The sequence below is a fragment of the Antechinus flavipes genome, chromosome 5 (genome assembly GCF_016432865.1).
Source record: "Antechinus flavipes isolate AdamAnt ecotype Samford, QLD, Australia chromosome 5, AdamAnt_v2, whole genome shotgun sequence".
Lineage (NCBI taxonomy): Eukaryota > Metazoa > Chordata > Mammalia > Dasyuromorphia > Dasyuridae > Antechinus > Antechinus flavipes.
The window spans coordinates 270101606-270120765 of NC_067402.1; the positions used below are offsets into that span (position 1 = coordinate 270101606).

The following is a 19160-nucleotide window of genomic DNA, read 5'->3' on the forward strand; positions in this document are numbered from 1 at the left end:
CATTCATCTACTTGTCTGTCTGTCCATTCATCCGTCTGTTTATCTATCTACTTGTCTATACATCTCACTATATGTTTCTATCTATCATGTCTCTCTGTCTATGTATCTATCTGCCCGTCTATCTGTCCATTTGTCTGTCTGTTTACCTACCTATCTCTTTTTATAATCTAATTTTCTGTCTGTCTGTCTATCTATCCCATATTCATTGGGGAAAATCCCAGGCAGAACATAATGTTTGCCTTTCAGTCTAGTATTCATTCAAACTACTGTCCTATTTCTTCTGGGAAACTTCATTCCCTCATTCCCTCAGTCCCTTAGCAAGGATTTTTAACCACAGTGCAGTGTTGTGATAGATACTGGGGAGATAGAGGGTGGTAGCAGATACATACTGCGTCCTCATGGAGCTTGAAATCTGGGATACTGGGGTTGGGACCCAACGCTGAGCTACAGTGTCATTGGAGAAACTTATTTAGAAAGATGCAAAATATATTGACTTAAAAGGAAGGGAAAAGAGACAAGTACTTACTAATTGCCCATTATGTGCCAAGTGCTTTCCAGATATTAGTTCCTTTGATCTTTATAAGAACAACAAAAGGTAGGTGTAATTACTATCCCCATTTCACAGATGAGGAAACTGAAGCAGGCAGAGGTTAAGTGATTTGCCAGGCTAGTCATATCTGAGTCTGGACAGCATTCCATCCTCTGGGCCATTGCGATGCCTCTTGAAGGAGATGGCAGTTAAGGTAGAATTTTAAAGGAGAATTAGAAATTCAACAAGCAGTGGAGAGAAGGGAGGACATTCTGGGTACAGGGATATTAATAATGTCACAGACCCAGGAGTTTTCTGGGCAGTTTTAAGTGACATTTGGTGCCCAGTCCCTGCCCTCACAGGCAGGGCTAAACATAGTTTAGCAGTGGTGAAGAGTGGGCTAGGGATGGGGGGATGAGATAAAAGTGGAAGGTCAGGGTGAGAGGGCTTTGAACATCAGGCAGAGAAGTCTGAATTTGAGTTGGTAGGCAATGGGGAGCCCCTAAAGATTGTTGAGCAGGGAAGGGATGGGATCCAGGTCTCTTCATAAAAAAGATGGTTCTCAGGAGAACATTGTACACAGAATCCTAAGAAAGATTGCATGATAGTCAACTACGATAGACTTGGTTCTTCTTGGCAACAAAAAACCAACTTTGATATGCATTCAGATTCCTTAGTTCTTTCTCGGGATGGAAAACATAAATTTTCAAAGAATATTTGCAGCTGATTTCACTTCTTTCTTTTTCTGTTTTAAGATATAAGTGGTGGTCCCATAGTCTGTGGGAAGTATGACTTTTTCAGAACAATCTATTCAAATTCTACTCAACTGAAACTCGTCGTTGAGGGGAAAGATGGAGTTTCTATAGCCGCTGCGGGGAAAATGATAAAATTATCTTTCACCTATGAGGAATGGAATTTATTTAATTGTACTGCTGTTCAGTTTATCAAATTCCTCCAGGTAATGTATCCAGTGCTTTTGCCTAGTTTCATGGTAGCGAGGTAAGGGAGACGAGCTACTTACCAGTTTGTGGGGCTGATAATGTTTCTTAAGAGTCGAAAGGATCCTGCTTCGAAGAAAATGGAGATGGAGTTAAGGCTTCTGGCTGCGATGGAGCCCTTGATCAATGTAAAGAGAAATAAAGGCTTGGCCTTCAGTGGGGAAGGAGGCAGCAGCGCCACGGAAGGTGTTCGAGGTGGGACGAAAAAGATCGCTTTTCAGGGTGAGTGATATTAGAACACGTCGGGGTTCTTGCACTTGGGTCCAAGGACTGTTCTGATCCGCTAGTGCTGCTGAAGGTGCAGTGGGTGGTTCTGCCCCTCAACAAGCCCTCATCAAGTACCTACTATGTGTCAAGCCCAGGGTGAGTGGGGCACACAACTGGGGGACTCGGGTACATGCCGAAGCCCGTGCAGAATAAAGGCGAGCTTGTGATGGGGACTGGGGCTGAGTTCCAAGGATGGCAAGCTGAACTGTGTGTCTGCTTCTGAGAAGGAAGCCAAAGGCTCTCTGGTCAGTCAGTGAGCATTTGTGAATGGGTCTCTGTGCCAGGCCCCGCGCCAAGTGCTGCAGAAACAGCCCCTGCCCTCAGAGAGCCCATGGTCTGTGGGGGTGACAGCACACACCTGGGAGGGGTGAAAGGGGGCAGCCTCGGAGGGAAGAAGCTGCTTGCAGAAGGTGGGATTTCAGCTGGAATTTGGTGAAGAGGAAGGGAATTCCAGGCAGGAGGGAGACCGGGAGATGCCCCAAAGGGACTTGCCACCTTCTCAGAGGTCCCTTGTTTGTAGTATTTTGAAAGCCTTAAAATGTTCTACAAATTCTAGTTCTCCTAGAACTCCTTCTCTTCTCTTCCTCCTCTTCCTTTTCCCCCTCCTCCTTTTTCCTCTTCCTGCTCTTTCTCCTCCTCTATTCTTCCTCCTTTGCTTTTTTCTTGTCTTCCTTCTCCTCTTTCCCTTCTTCCTCTTTCTCTTCACTCTCCTCCTTTTACCCTCCTCCTCTTTTCTCCTTTCTCATCTTCTCCTCTTCCTTTCCTTTCTCATCCTTCTTTCATTCTCTTCCCTTTGCTTTTTCTTTTTTTACTCCTCTTTTCTTTCCTCTTCCTCTTCCTTTTTTCCTTCTCTTCCCCGTCATTCTCTTTCTCTTTCTTCTCTCCTTCCTCCTTCTCTTTACTCTTTCTCATCCTTTCCCTCCTTCCTCTTGTTTCCTCTCCTTCTTCCTCTTCTTTCTCTTCACTCTTTCTCAGTCTCTCATTCCTTTCCTTTCTTCTTTGTTTTCCTCTTCTTCTTTCCTCCCCTTCTTCCTCCTCCTTCTCTTCACACGTTTTCATCCTCTCCTTCCTTCCCCTTTTTCTCCTCCTATGTTTTCTCTTTCTCTTCCTTTTTATCCCCCTCTTCTCTTTCTTTTTCTCCTTCTAGGATTCTTTGATTCCATACTCCAGGCGTTTGGGATGACACAAAATAACATGCCTTTAAATTATTTTGTCACATTGGATCCAAGTGAACCAATTCCTTACCTACTCTGTCAGAAACATGGCAGAGCAGTCACTCACTGCTCCTTTTTTATTCCTTGCTGTTAGCACTCTCACCGAGATTCTGGGATGATTCTCAGGCTTTATCTGTATCCAGAGGAATCTCGTTCAGATGATTCTGGACTTCAGTCCAACCTCGGCATACTGGCCCATCCCATGGAAGGTCAGACCTGTCCCAGGTGCTGGAGTGTGGGCTCTAAGCTGTTGAGATGCTTGTGACTACCTGGCAATAGCCTTCTGCCAAGAGATGCCAACAGATATTTAAAGTTGCCAAGATCATAGGATGTTAGAGCTGGAAAGGACTTAAGATCTCAACCTCTTCACTTAATGATGATGAAGGAATTGGAGTTATACAATCAGAGTTATTTGCTGTTTGTATTAGAGGGAGTAAATAAGAAAATCTGGTTCTTTTCTTCCTTCTCCAGAAGATAAAGCAGTGCCCTCTGAAGTTACAGAGCAAGGCAATTGGCTGATCTGAGCTCCTGTGGACTCATAGAAAGGGAAGATGGGGAAGGGGCACAGCTCTCGCTTTGAACTCAGACAGAGGACCAGTACTTGACACCTACAGGGTGTCCTTAAGTATTTTCCACTCTTTATGGCAGGCGTGTTCCTAAAAAGTTGCATGTAAAATTAATTTTTAAAAATTCAGTCACAATTTAAATGCTTTAGGGAAACTTTTTAAAAATATAGTTCTTTTGAAATGCAAATATCATCTGGAATTCCCTATTTTATCTATAAATTTGGATTTTCTTATATCTATTTTAATTAAAGTCCACTTGCATAGCTCACTGGCAGAATGAAGAATATCTTCTAGAGATAAGTTTGTCACTGTTATGGTTTGATGCATTTTATTTTATTTTATTTTTTTATTATAGCTTTTTATTTTTTTTAGAATAACTTTTTATTGACAGAACCCATGTCAGGGTAATTTTTTACAACATTATTCTTTGCACTCACTTCTGTTCCGATTTTTCCCCTCCCTCCCTCCACCCCCTTCCTCCGATGGCAAGCAGTCCTATACATGTTAAATAGGTTACAGTATATCCTAGATAAAATATATGTGTGCAGAACCGAAACAGTTCTCTTGTTGCACAGGGAGAATTGCATTCAGAAGGTAGAAAAAATCTGGGAAGAAAAACAAAAATGCAAACAGTTTATATTCATTTCCCAGTGTTCTTTCTTTGGGTGTAGCTGCTTCTGTCCAGGTTTGATGCATTTTAGAGCTAAAGTGAAAATTCCCAATTTTGCTTTCTGTGAACATTTTTTTAAAATGATTTTGTATTTAGATACTAAATTTATGTTAACTTTTTTTTTCTGTTTCATGAATCAAGAGTCTCACTTGTTGTCTGGAAGCTATTCTGATGATATTTTCCACTTGGGATCAATGCTATATTCCTTCACTTGTTCATCTAATGAGGTGAAATTAATATTTTTGACATTTTTTCATGATGTTTTATGATAAAAAATGGAGGCACTCTTTTAAAATTCTAAATATTGCATTCTCTACATTATTTAAAACATTAAAAATAACAAGTATTACTTGATAAACATTTTCTTTTTAAAAATTGTTTTATTTTTTCTGGTTAAACATGTATATTAAATTTTTAAATACACATTTAGATTGATCATAGTTTTCCATATATTTTATCATAGAGGGCAGTTTTACATCCAAGTTTTCTCTATAAAATAATTAGTATCAGTACTAATGATTAATGGCACATACCTACTCTAGAGTCCTTTTCCAAATATCAGAGAAACTGTGCTAGTCATCTTATAAGTGTATGTTTGACTAGTTTTGCTTCCAAAATCTCATGCCTACCAAGCTAAGTGTTTTTTAAATTTTTATTCTTTGAGTTTGGGGGATTTAATTCTTTTTTGTTTCATAGGTCGAAATTATTTAGAAATGGCTTTGTGTTTGAGTATAAATTGTTTTCAAGTGTTGTCTTCTTAAGTTCATATCTCACTAGATTACTTTGAAAGGAATATTAGAATTGTTCACAAAATAAACACTTAGCCACATGCAATATTGGTTAAATCAGTAGAGTGTAACTGGAGGTTTGGAAAAAATGTCCATTTTAATTATTATATTATTACATATTTTTATTATAATAGTATTTATTACAAAAAGATTTGACCTATGATAGCTTTTTGAAATTAGGTGTTTCTTTCCTTTCATAAAGAACTATGGTAGTTATTATAATATAAAGAATAAGGATGAGAAATCAGGCTTAGAGAAGCATGAGGTTTTCAAATAATTTTTCTTCCCTCTAATGTTATTCTCCCTTGATAATTTTATGAGAAAATTCATAATATCTTGCAGATTATAAGTAGTTTACATATGCTGGTATTTCTTTTCCTCTTTTGGATTAAAAGAATATATAACTTATCTTAAGGAATTCATCTATAACTGAGTCAAATAATTTTTATTAAGTACCCAGTGATATATAATGGTTTTTGTGAGTCATGCAAGCAACAATATGGCATAACACATTGCTTTTGGAGTTATAAAGGTCTGGATTTGAATCCTGCCTCAAAAATGTATTAGTAAGGGCAACTAGATGACATGATGGATTTAGCCCTGGCCCTGGAATCAGGAGGACCTGAGTTCAAATGAAGCTTTGAATTGGGCAAGTCCCTTAAATCAATTGCTTTGCCAAAAAACTGTATTAATTGTATGATCTTGGACAAACCACTGAAATCCTTTGAGGCTCATTGTCCTCATCTATAAAATGGGAATAAGCTAAGCATATCATCTCCCTTCTAGTGTTGCTGTAAGGACAAATGAGATAATGCATGCAAAATGTTCAATATATGGAACTATTGTTATCAGGCCCCAGTAAAAGAAATGGAAAGAGGATGGTTTTCTGTATTCTCTTGAAATAATCAATTAAAAAAAATTCCACCTTCCACCCCTATCCTACCTATTTCTCCTACTACCCCTGTTGTTGTTGTTTTTTTTCTCAACCTTTTGGATTTTCCAGAAGAAATAAAAAAGGGAAAATTCTATTGAGCATTCAAATTTAGTTTATTCTTTGTAGTTGTTGTTATTGTTGTTGTTGGAAAGTGTTTGGGACTCATCAACTTATTCCTTTAATACTCCTTTTCAGCAAGTTCAACCTGATAATGAGATCATTGTTGATCTGATTATGTTCCTGTGGCAGAAATGCAAAATGGGAATCCAGCGAATCTATTCGTTTAAAATGGACTATTACAAGTTTGTCCAGAAAGTCAAAGCTAGCAAGGTATTTCTTTTTTTTTTTTTCTATTGTTTTCTTGATGTGATTATAGTTCGTGATACATAATTTAGGATAAAATTCACATCTCAAAACTAAAGGGTATATTTTTGATATGTAATCCAATCATCATCAAGTATTTATGAAGTACTTACTGTGTGCCAGGCATTAGATTGAGCTGTAGGGAAACGAAGAAAGACAAAAAAATCATGGCCATCTTCAAGGAACTTAAAGTCTAAAAAATTCAATTCATTTTGATGCCAAATCATTTTTTAAGTTTTTTTGATGTATAAAGATACAATCTGAAGCATACAAGACAAAAATGAAACCGTTCCTGCTCTCAGGGAGCTTAACCTTCTATTGGGAAGGGAGGAGTGTGGAGGGATAGTGGACGAAACTTACTTTTAGGAAGGAATGGCCACTTCCAACAAGTTCAAGGGATCCTCACAGGTGTCATAGAGGAAGGGGCAAGGCAAGGATTCTGAAAAATCTGGATGATAAACTTTGTCCTAGGACCTGAAAGGGACTTCAGAAACCATTTAATATAACTTTTCACCCTGTTTCACTGATAAGGAAACTGAGGTCTCAAGAGATTGAGGGGTCTGCCTAAACTCACACCAGTGGGTAAGGTACAGAGGCATGATTGCATTTCTAAATCTTGGACCCTTTCCAATACCTCACTTTGTTTTTCTACATGGAAAGTTGGAGGAGGAATATTGAGTTGAAGGATCAGCCAGTCATCCATTTTGGCTAACACTTCAAATTTAGATCATGTGTGTCTGTTAAGACAATGTATTCTTAACCGTAATGCTGAGTGATCTTTGGTTTGTATGTCTCTCACTCCTTTTATTTATTTTTTTCTTAATTGGAGACATAAAGCATTTTCAAAACATGAAAAAAGCCTGTTCCTCAGATCATATCAACCGAGATAAATCCATGAAGGGACTGGATAATAGAGAACACAGGGATCCAAATACCAAGTTTCCGGCTTGTTTCCCAATAATACATTAGATTATTGTCAAGAGAGAATTCAGACGAGGGGAAAGGAATTGGAACCATTCCCCTGAGCTGTATCAGAGGATTAGAAGGAAACTATAATAGCTAATTTTCATGTAGTCTTGAAGCCAGTTAAAGTTGGGAATCTGAGGTTGCTTGGAGGCCAAGTCATTATTAATTTGCCTGCATTGGTGGTGGAGGAATTGCTACTATGCCTTTTGTACCATCTTGTGTCTTGCAAGCAAAAATCTTAGCTTGCCCTTTATTAGCTGTAGGATAAGCACTCCTGATATTCATCCATTCTACCTTGTTCCAAGAAATTTGGAGTTGTTTCTACTATAGGTTTATTTCTGGCTGTGTGTCTCTGGGCAGGTCACTTAAACTCTAAGCTCATGCTCTAAGCAATTTTGTAAGAAAGACTAGAAATTGCTCAGAATGGGCCAAGGTGCATTGATGGAAGGACTTTCCTTTCCTGGGAACTGTCTATACTAATGAAATCTCAGGACTAGTCTGTCTCAGTTGTGTACTTCTGTGTGAACCACTAAACAAAGGATAATCCATGTTGCTTAGACTTGATTTATTTAAAAAAAGTTTTTGTTCTCTGTTTTTTTTCCTTTAGTGGGTTCATCTGCTTTGGCAGATAAATGAAATGATTCATATTTGTCACTTGGAATATCTCAACCCTGTGATTGTGGCTGAAGTTGCATTAAGACTAAGTGAAATATTGGAGTCTTTAGGAAATCCAGCAAAAAAATTTAAAAAATGTTCAGGTAAAGTATCAGAGGAGATAATTGAGGATCATTTGGATAAATGAGCGTGGGAATGAAATCAAGGCATTTACTGTCCCTTGACACTTAAGAGTGGTGGGATCCTGGGCGAAACATTTTTCAGCATCAGATACTTAAATAAGGGTAATAAGAAGGTTTTTGTGAAGATCAAAGGAGACAGTGCCTGTGGAACATTCTGCATAAACAATAACTATTACTAGTTATGGCTGGGGGCTTCAATTACAAAACCAAGTTATAAAATGAGAGCAGTAAATATATTATTCATTTTGGAATTCGTGACAATATGAGTGGTTGAAAGGGCTGAAGTTTTTCTTTGCTTACTCAATCTTTTTATTTTTATTTTTTTCAAGTATCCACAATATATTGCAAGGGAATTTTTGAAAATCCTTTAGAAAATGAACTTCATAAGCATCCTCAATGTGTGTTGCACTCACATGTCACATTATCTCTTAAGACACAAGCACACAATTTGTGAACATTCCCATGTATAGGAACTAACCTGCCCCTCTCTTCACCTTTACCTTCCCTAAAGCTTTTCCATTCCCTTTCCCCCCTTTTCTTCCTTACCTTCACCAAGACAAGACAAGCTGTCCTGGTCTAGTAGCGCCACTCAGAGGCTGATATGGGGAATGCATGACAAGGTAACTTCTTCCCCATTCAAAGCCACAAATGTTAATTAGCACCTACTGTGCACAGTATCCTGGTCCTAGTCACTAGGTGCAAAAGAGGAAACCATTGATGATTTCTAGAAACCTGTGGGTTTTTTTCAGTGTCCTTTCATCCCTTATTCTCTTTTAGGATTATACATATGATATAGTTTTCCATAAGCTGATCAAGAAATATTTATTAAATGCCTGCTATATGGTAGATCCCATAGTAGATGGCTTGTCTTTCATTCAAAGATAAAAAGTCTTTGCCTTATATTTTACCAAGGATCACCATGTGTGAAATAGAAAATATCTTTAAAAATAAGAAAATATCTATTAAACAAATACAAGGAGAATGAGTAGAGAGGAGTATGTGAAGAAAAGCTTGATAGTAGAAGTAGCTCTTAAAGAAAGGGAGTGTTTAAGAGGAGTGGAGATAAGGGGAACATTTGCCTGGAAGGACTACTGTATAACAAATGCAGGAAACCTGGCTGATGTCCACCTGGGAAAGAGTTTACATGCCAAAAAAGAATATTTTATAATAAGGGGGAGCATAGGGTTTTGGGGGCCAACTGTGCTATCCTTTTTATAGATCACATTTCAGTTAATTTGACCACATGTAAATTTTTTATTTTTAAAATGTAATCTTCCTTTATTTCTTTTGTGATATATTCATGATGGGTTTCCTAATTTCTACCCATCAACCATGCCCATCAATAGAACTTTCTTTCCAGTAAAGTTAAGCAAAATAGATCAATTCAAGTTGAGCACCTGGTGTTTCATTCTGGAGCACAAGTTCAACACATTTGTTATGAGAGGTGGGAGCCTGCTTTACTATCTAAATCCTTAGTTGATCACTGGGTTGATCTGTATCTTGAAATCTTTCAGCATTATTTTCCTTTATTGTACTACAATAACATTTTCTTAAACTCTTAAGAGTTATTGCATAAATTTCTTCCTGCTTCTGCTTACTTTATTTCTTATCAACTCATATGTGTCTTCCTGAATTTCTTTGAATTCTTTAGATTGATAATTTCTCATCACCTTTTGTAATCTTTGCCAATCTAATAGACATAAGGTGAAATCCTAATTTTTTTAAAACTTTAAACATTTTTTATTATAACTTTTTATTGACAATACACATGCATGGGTAATTTTTTACAACATTATCCCTTGCACTCACTTCTGTTTTGATTTTTCCCTTGCCTCTCTCCACCCCTTTCCCTAGATGGCAGGCAGTTTTATACATGTTAAATATGTTAGAGTATATCCTAGATGCCATATATGTGTGCAGAATCAAACAGTTCTCTTGTTGCATAGGGAGAATTGGATTCAGAAGGTAAAAATAACCTGGGAAGAAAAACAAAAATGCAAACAGTTCACATTCATTTCCCAGTGTTCCTTCTTTGGGTGTAGCTGCTTCTGTCCATCATTGATCAAATTCTCTTTGTCAAAGAAATCCACTTCCATCAGAATACATCCTCATACAATATTGTTGTCGAAGTGTATAATGATCTCCTGGTTCTGCTCATTTCACTCAGCATTAGTTCATGTAAGTCTTTCCAAGCATCTCTGTATTCATCCTGGTGGTCATTTCTTACAGAACAATAATATTCCATAGCATTCATATACCACAATTTACCATTCTCCATTTTATGAGCATCCACTTAGTTTCCAGTTTCTGGCCACTACAAACAGGGCTGCCACAAACATTTTGGCACATACAGGTCCCTTTCCCTTCTTTAGTATCTTTTTGGGATATAAGCCCAGTAGTAACACTGCTGGATCAAAGGGTAAGCACAGTTTGTTAACTTTTTGAGCATAATTCCAAGTTGCTCTCTAGAATAATCCTAGTTATTTTAATAGGCTTTTTAAATTATTAATGATTTTTGAAGCCTTATTTCCTAAGATTGTTGATAACTATATTCTTTGATAGCTTATTTCTGAGAAGAAAGGCTCCTGTTTTTTTTCTATTTATATCAATATCAACTCCTTTCTTAAAAATCCACATCTAAATACTTCTTAACTGTTTTTTTTTTCTGTCTGTCTCACCCAGTTGCTTCAGGAATAATACCCTGTATTCCAAGGACCAAAAGCAAATATGCCTTGCATAAAGCAGGTCCTGAACAATAATAATAATAATAATTTACATTTATATCATTCTTTACAATTTATAAAAATATTTACGATAACCTCGAATCAGTTAAAATAAATATAATTATTAGTAGATGAAAAAACCAAGCCTAAAGGTCAAGTGACTTGCTTTATGATCATATGACACATAAGTGGTATATCTGAAACTGAAAACTAGGTCTTATGATTCCAAAAATGTGTTTATGATATTGAATTAAAATAGTTGGCTTTTAATATTTATAAAATGGTATCTTTCTGTGTTTATAGAAGTGACTTTTTCCTCACTTAGATATATAAATTCTACCATATTTGCTAAATCCAATTCAAGTCAAGAAACATTTGCTTATTTGTTTAGGCCCTGTTATACATGGTAATGTCCTCAATTCAAGATGGGTTAAAAAAGATATATAAACAAGATTAGGTAGCTTACAATTTAGGAAGGGAGAAAATGAGATACTTCTATCAGTTGCTAATCAGGTAGTGTTGTTTATCCTTTGTGCTTGAAGAGGCCCAAAACGACATCATGATGTTGGGATACACAGGTCAGGATTTTGTACATAGAGTGCACTCAATAAATAGTGTAAAAATAGATCACTGACAGTAGCAAAGGACCATTTTAAAGTCATATCTTGAAGAATCTGTGAGTTCACTGATATTAATAGTTTTACTGGCAGAGAATACCCACGTATTTTAATTTCATCCTAGGTATGTCTTGGCTGGGGTCTTCCACAGAGGATTTCCCTAATATGTTGGAGATCTTTAACCTTTCATGACTACCGGTGTGGCACTTAGTTTTTTTTTTTTTTTAATCATACATTTTCTTGATATTATTTCATTACATTTGACTTGCTCAATCATCAACAATTGGTAATGTTCTATACCCAATTATACCCATTATTTATTTCTCCATTGCTCTTTGGGCCATCTTTAAAAATTTGATTTTTTGGGGAGTAAAATTATGGATATTTATGATTCTCAGCCACATGACATCATCAGAGTATTCATCCTTAAATATATAGATTTTGTATTATATTCTTTACAAATATGCCCACATGTATGTATAAATGTATCTCTCTATATATTTACATATCTATATAGACATATCTATATCTATACCTATATATGTATGTGTATACACACACATACACACATATGTAAGGGAGAAGAGAGGGGTGGGGAGGAAAGGGGAGAACAAAAGGAAAGGAAGAGAATTTTGGAATATGAAAGAGCAGCTTTGATAATAGACAATGATGCATAATTTTTTAATGAAATTTGCTGCCTTATTCCATTCTGTACTAGCTCATTGTTCATTTGAAATAAAATAACTCAATATGTTTCCTATTTAACTGTTTGTCATAATCTAGGCAATATACATTTTAATCAAATAGTCAACGTTTAATGGCCAATTGCAGTGGAAAAGTAATAACTTAAATAACCTTGATTCAAAATAACTATTAGAAAACTATAATTGATTTAGAAAAATTGATGAGTTTAAAATGCATTCCTTATGGCTTTTTTTCTGCTTCCATTATGAGGCAGTGATGCAGTAAACAGGTGAGAGCTTGCTCTTTCTTGCATCTCTAGTATAAGGCTTTGTTTTTATGTATTTTGTTTTTCATGACATTTCCATTTCTCAGTTAATATGTCTATTTAAGAGATGGCTATAGAGACAAACAGAATTAATTCAAATTAATTTTTAAAGTAGCTCAGACATAAGAAATCCTAAACCATATTAACTTTCTCAACATATCTTAAGTGTTGCATACTGTTTCCTTTAATGACTAGACAAAGTACAAGTGAGAGACTGAGAAAATGTTGAAAAAACAAAATAAGAAAACAGACAGAACAAGGTCCATTTAAAATAAATATAACTTTGTATAAGAAAAGGATCAATGGTCAGCATCCCTGAAATAACATTTAATACCTTAAGCTTCTTGGCTTTGGGAGAAGAATTTTATTTGTGGAAACAGAAGCTTTTTAATGTGACTAAATTCAGTCCTGGATCATAAATTTCAAAAGGTTTAACATCTAAAAGCTGTTTTTGTTTCAAAAAGTGGGCCAAGATTATACATAATTTTTTTCAAGTAAATTAAGTGGGAACATCTCATCCTATAAAGCTGAGACATTAATGGAAGCTACTGTTTTCTTATTTTATTCTTTCCATTTGTGGAATGTGTTCATCAATTTGGATTTTTTAACATCATGTAAGGCTGATTGGAAATACTTTTTCTCTGGGTCCAGTATACTACTAAGCTTCTTCAAATACTGGAGGAATTTTTAAAAATCACCTGATGATTTGCTCAGATTGAACTTTCTGTTTTTCTGTTTTTTTCCAAAAAGAGGCAATTATCTCTTTGATGTCTGTCAGTTAACCACTCAAAATGTTGTGGAGGAGTCCTTTGCTTTAAAACATACCCACTTAAAGGTCACTAGAGCAGGGGATCTTAACCTTTTTTGGTGTCCAGGATCCCTTTGGCAGAGTCTGGTAAAGCATGTGAGCCTTTTCTCAGAATCATGTTTATTTTTTAAGGCATAAGATATAATGCAGAAGATTACAAAGAAAGCCAAAGGTTAATGAAAATAAATTTTTCCCATTTCAGTAAATGGGCATCCTGAAATCTATTCATAGGCCCCAGATTAAAAAAACAACATGATGAGCATAATGTTGACCAGTATTATATATTACATGATAATATTATAACCTAATATTATATACTATATAATAACATTGTTTTGTCATATTATAATATGTGGCTATGACCACAAACTAGTTTTTGATATAACTAACAGAAAGCAAAAGTCTGCTGACTCTCTGGGGTATTCCATTTAGATGAAAATGTTTGGATGGTAGTCTTGTATTTTCAAAATATCACATAAAGGGTCAACGTCATATGGAGAAAATTCTTTAAAAAGACACATTGTATTGGTATTGTTTTTATATCACTTATATTTTCCATTATGTATATCTATATACAACACCAGAGAGTTATCTCTTGTAACAGAATAAAAAAGAGGAAAATATCATTTTAGCAAAATAAATGATTTGAAAAAATCTGATGTCCTTTGAAGTGTTCCATTATTGGTGTACAGGTAGGGTACTATTAAATATCTCTTCTTTGTGTGAAGTTTGGTCATTTTCAATTCTTAATTTTCAGTTTTGGTTTTATAATTAAATTTTCCCTTTACATTGTTTGGGTTATTGGGAACATAATTTTGTTAATTTTACTCACTTCACTTTGCATCAGCTTGTATAAATCTTCTGATGCTTTTCTGCAGTCCGTGTCCATTATTTCTTATGGTATTACATTCATATGCCATAATGTGTTTCACCATCCCCTGGTCTGTGCTTTATTTACATTTCACACAGTGCTGCTGTAAATATTTTGGCATAAGTGGAACTTTTATTTTTGATCACTCGGGGTATTAGGAGTCAATTTTTGAGTCAAAGGGTATATATGCTTGAGTCACTATTCCCATAATTCCAGAATAGTTGGTTCCATTTGTAGCTAGGGTGGAAGAATTGGCAACAATATTTCTGCAATGTGGGTACTTGTGTGAGATTTGTGATCTGCTCTATTTATAGCAATCAAAGAACATTTCCCAAGCAATTTCTACAAAATGTATGAGAGCATGAAATACTCAGATCCTTTAAGAAACAGAATTAACTTATCCATAAAATTATGCATTTTCTATTTTGTACCATGCCCCTTAAAGACCTTTACTCAAGTCTGGGTAGTCTTAGGATTTTGTGACCTTTGAGTTTTTCAGCTTTTTCTAATGTACAAATGGTGCTGATCGGCTTCCTTCCTGGCCACCACTTCCTCTCCTTTCTTTTCCTGTCTCCTGTTCCTTCCCTTCCCTTCCCCCACTTCATCCTTTCCTTCTTTGAGACTAAGTAGTGCTGAAGGATGGGGAAAAGCCCTCTGACCAATGTGCACTCTGCATTTGGTTTTTCCTGGATGGATTGGTAGACTCACATTCAGGAGAGCAGTAGTACTTCTGCAATCAGAATAATGTCATCTCAGATGGGATCATGTGTAGGTCTTCACCATTTATAATAACTCCTTTTCCTTTTAGTCTCTTTCTGGACCTCCTTCCTGACAATGGTGAATATCTCTGGCAAGCATTTGTTTACCATTTTTGTGCCTTGCATGTTATTAAAAATTCAGAGACCCATTCAATAAATCTATCCTTGTGATTATATCTGATTTCAGTGATCTTTAAATATGCATGAAAGACTCCTTGCCAGAAGTGAATCTTCATGTGTGTTTTGTTATATTGAATCAGTATATATTTTTTCAAAATAATCTACAGATTAGTACCATGAGAGCTTTGCCCTCTTTTCTTTTTGTGAAGCTTTAAGGGCATCTTTAAAATGAATCCTGGTGATCATATAGTCTCCAGATAGATTCCTTCCTTGTGGGCATGGTCCTGCCCAGATACTTTTTCAGCTTGTCTCTTATTTAGAATCCATGAATCTTCTGATAACTCACTGGCTATTGAAGTATTTGAGGTTTTTCCTCTATTCTGATGTAACTAATGAATGATTTGATACATGTAGAAAGCTTATTGAATAATGAATCTCACATCACTAAGCATTTCATCTTAGGACATAGTTACTTTTTTGGAGAAAATATTTACCATTCTTCATATCCAGCATCTTCCAATTTTCTTCTTTAAGAAAGCAGGTGTAGGGGCAGCTAGGTGGTGCAGTGGATAGAGCACCAGCCCTGAAGTCAGGAGGACCTGAGTTCAAATTTGGCCTCAGACACTTAACACTTCCCATCTGTGTGAGCCTGGGCAAGTCACTTAACCTCAATTGCCTCAGCAAGAAAAAAAAAAAAAAAGCAGGTGTATATCTGAAGGCTTGTAAGCCTTTGACCTCTTTTAGTTCTTAAGCATGACCTCTCCTTTCCTAAAAATTTTGGAACACGGACTTGGTTCCATCAGTTGAGTGAAAACAAATATATTGTTTTTCTTACCTCATTTTTGTCTGCTTGATAAAGGTGAGTAGGAATGCACCCAATCCTTGAAACAGATTGTTACCTGCTGCTACAAAGTCAGGAAGAGTCATTGAAGCCTTAAAAATCACCTAGTCTAGCTCTCCCATTTTATAGATTTGGAAAACTGAGGTTCAGAAAAGTAGATACTTGCCAGGATCACATAGGGAGTAAGTGATAGAAAGATCAGGATCTTGATTCTAAGTCCATTTCTCATTCCCCACAGACCACCCCCTAGAGCAGAAGGAAATGCTTTGCAAATGCTGAATGCCAGGACAGGCTTAACAAGGATCTGCTGGGTCACTGAAATTTTAAATTGCTGAAAATGGAAAAAGATCATAATTAAAATACATTTTTCATACTATGATTTTGTAGGCTGCATTTACTGTTTTGTAAAGATATAATCGTGAGGCTGCATTCAAAGATACAGAGTATCACTTGCAAAATCATAAGATTCACAGATTGAGAACTACAAGGGATCTCAGAGTCCAAGTCCTATCGATAATTTTACAGATTAGGCAACTGAGGCTCAGGATCAGGACCTGATCAAGTCAGGGTCACACAGGTAGCAGGATTTGAACCAGGCCTTCAGATTTATGCCAATACTCTTTATACTGTAACATGGAGATGGATTGCTTGCATTTTATTGTTGGATTGGAAACTATTGTATTGCAAAATTCTTGCTATTGATTTATATGTAAAAAATAATTTTTTTGAGGAATTAATCATTCTATTCAGAAAAAACCACTTTAGTTCAGCAAAGACTTATTTGAATGATTGCTGTTTGCTGTGCTGAAGTGCTAAAAAAAAAAAAAAAAAGGCGGCAGAGGTGAATCTCTCATAATTCCTGTCCTCAAGGAGCCTCTGTTCTAGGAGGGGAATTATTAAGTTCTCAAATAACTAGAATATAAAGTAATATTGAAAGATTCAGGAGAGATACAAAGGGTCCTACTAAAAGAGGAGAAAGGGAATAAATATTTATTAAGCACCTTGTACGTGCCAAATGCTGCACTGATCAAATTATGATTATCTCATTTGATCACAACAACCATCCGAGGTAGCTTTTATTATCCTCATTTTACAGATAAGGAAACTAAGGCAGACAAAGGTTAAGTGACTTCCCATAGCTAGTGAGTGTCTGAGGTAATTTTTGAACTTCGGTCATCTCCCTCTCCCTATTCCCCTTACTGCTCCTTTCCCTTCTTTCCTCCCTTTTCTTCTTCCTTCTTCCTCTTCCTCCTTCCTTCTTCCTTCTTTCTTCTTTTTGATTTTAATAGTATTTTATTTTTCAAAATATATGCAAAGATAGTTTTCAACATTCACCCTTACAAACCTTGTGTTCCAAATTTTTTTCCTTTCGTCTCCTGTCCCCTAGAGAGCAACCAATCCAATATAGATTAGACATGTGCAATTTTTCTAAATATATTTCTGCATTTGTCCTGTTGCACACAAAAAATCAGATCAAAAAGGGAAAAAACCACAAACAACAACAATACAAAAATGAAAATGCTATGCTGTGATCCACATCCAGTCTCCATAGTTCTCTCTGTGGGTGCAGATGGCTCTCTCCATCACAAGTCTGTTGGAATTGTCTTGAATCAGCTCATTGATGAAATGAACCAAGTCCATCACAGTGGATTATCCTATAATCTTGTGGTTGCCATGTACACTGTTCTCTTGGTTCTGCTCATTTCACTGAGCATCACGAGCTCAGCTCTTCTTGATTTACAGCCCAGCGCTCTGTCTCCTTTGTCATCTAACCTGATGGAGAGGTCTTCTGAGAGTTGAGAGGAGGAGGGAGGTAGTATCACTGAAGGGTAGGAGTTGAGTCGGATAGAAAATTAATTGGTAGAACAGGGTTGTGGAAGAGGGTTTGGAGGGGCAGGGCAGAGGAAATGAGATGAGCAAATAAGAAAATGTATAATGTTCTGGGGGTGATAAGAGTGATGACAGCATAGACCATGGGGAGAATACTGTCAGGTCACATGAACAGAGCTTGGACTAATCACATTCAGGTGGAAGGAAACCTTTGGCATTGATTTTCCATTTTCTATTTTTTCCTCTTAAAGGCTTAGGAAACAAAAATTATTTTGACCAAAACTTCTTCCAAAAAGGTTGTTCTGATATTCTTCAAATATTAAAGGTAAGACTTCATTACCTGTATTTAACATTTGAGAAAACATGTAAAAAAATCCAGAGCATATCTATTATTATATAAGGCCAGATTTTCTTTAGTTAAAAGGTTAATTATGGAAAACTTTTTAGAATTGAAATGTCAGAATTTATTCGGTTCTTGGTTCTTAAAAATATAATTCATAACTTAAAAAATATTACTTTGGCTTTTTTGTCATTTTACCCATATTGATTGTCCATCTGGAGAGATCCAGTGATTCGCCCAAGATGACACAGGCAATGAAAGTCAGAGGTACTCTTGACATTGATGCAGACCTTATATAATACTATATTATTACTATATTATAACACTATAATAGGCATCTTGCTTTTTTCATTTCTTTAAAAGAAACCAAACAAGATCGCCACATGATTTTGTGTTGTGAATTAGTGTTTATATACATGTGCTATGATTCTGTATTTCCTATAATTTTCTGAACACTGCCTTTTTAAAAAAAATAGTGTTACAGTGAATGTTTTTGGATTACAAGTGCTTTCTGAATTGAATTTAATGTGTGCAGACAACGATTTGCTATTAATGAAAATCATCTTTCATTTTTGGTCTAGGTCTAAAGGAAGGAAGTGATATTTTTTAAGCCATTATAATGGCTGATTAAGAAGTAATCAGTCAGATTACTCATGGTGTATTTAATTCAGTTATTAAGACATTATCTAATCAACCACTTTTGCCTTGGTCCAAATCAAATTGAGAGCAGTTGATTATCCCTTCTATGGGCATGACCATAGTCTTGTATATTTCAATTAAGCCAATATTTCTTAGTCACTTCCTTTGTCCTTAACAATTCGTTGGGCATCATGTTAGACCCTAAGGATGAATGTGATAGAAGGATTTTATGATTTTATTAGAGGGAACTTATTTTTTAGGAAGGAAGCTGGGGTGATACCATACTGTACAGAAAGTTAAGAAGACGTCTCTTCCTGAGTTCAAATCCAGTCTCAGATACTTCTGAGTTGTATGACTCTGGACAAGTCACTTCACTCTGCTTGCCTCAGTTTCCTCCTCTGTAAAATGAGCTGGAGAAGGAAATAGCAAACCACTCCAGTATCTTGGCCAGGAAAACTCCAAATGGGGTCATGAAGAATCAGGCATGAATGAAACTACTGAACAACAACCTT

General features: G+C 36.0%; 1 protein-coding gene across 1 annotated transcript in view; it reads left to right on the forward strand.

Moving 5' to 3' along the window:
• CFAP54 (cilia and flagella associated protein 54) overlaps positions 1-19160 on the forward strand; it is a 340765-nt gene that overhangs the window by 47691 nt on the left and 273914 nt on the right. The window contains exons 10-15 of the mRNA XM_052001234.1: positions 1285-1487; positions 1581-1749; positions 4386-4471; positions 6162-6296; positions 7903-8053; positions 17921-17994. Coding sequence (XP_051857194.1) covers positions 1285-1487; positions 1581-1749; positions 4386-4471; positions 6162-6296; positions 7903-8053; positions 17921-17994 — 818 coding nt within the window. The remainder of the gene's footprint in view (positions 1-1284; positions 1488-1580; positions 1750-4385; positions 4472-6161; positions 6297-7902; positions 8054-17920; positions 17995-19160) is intronic.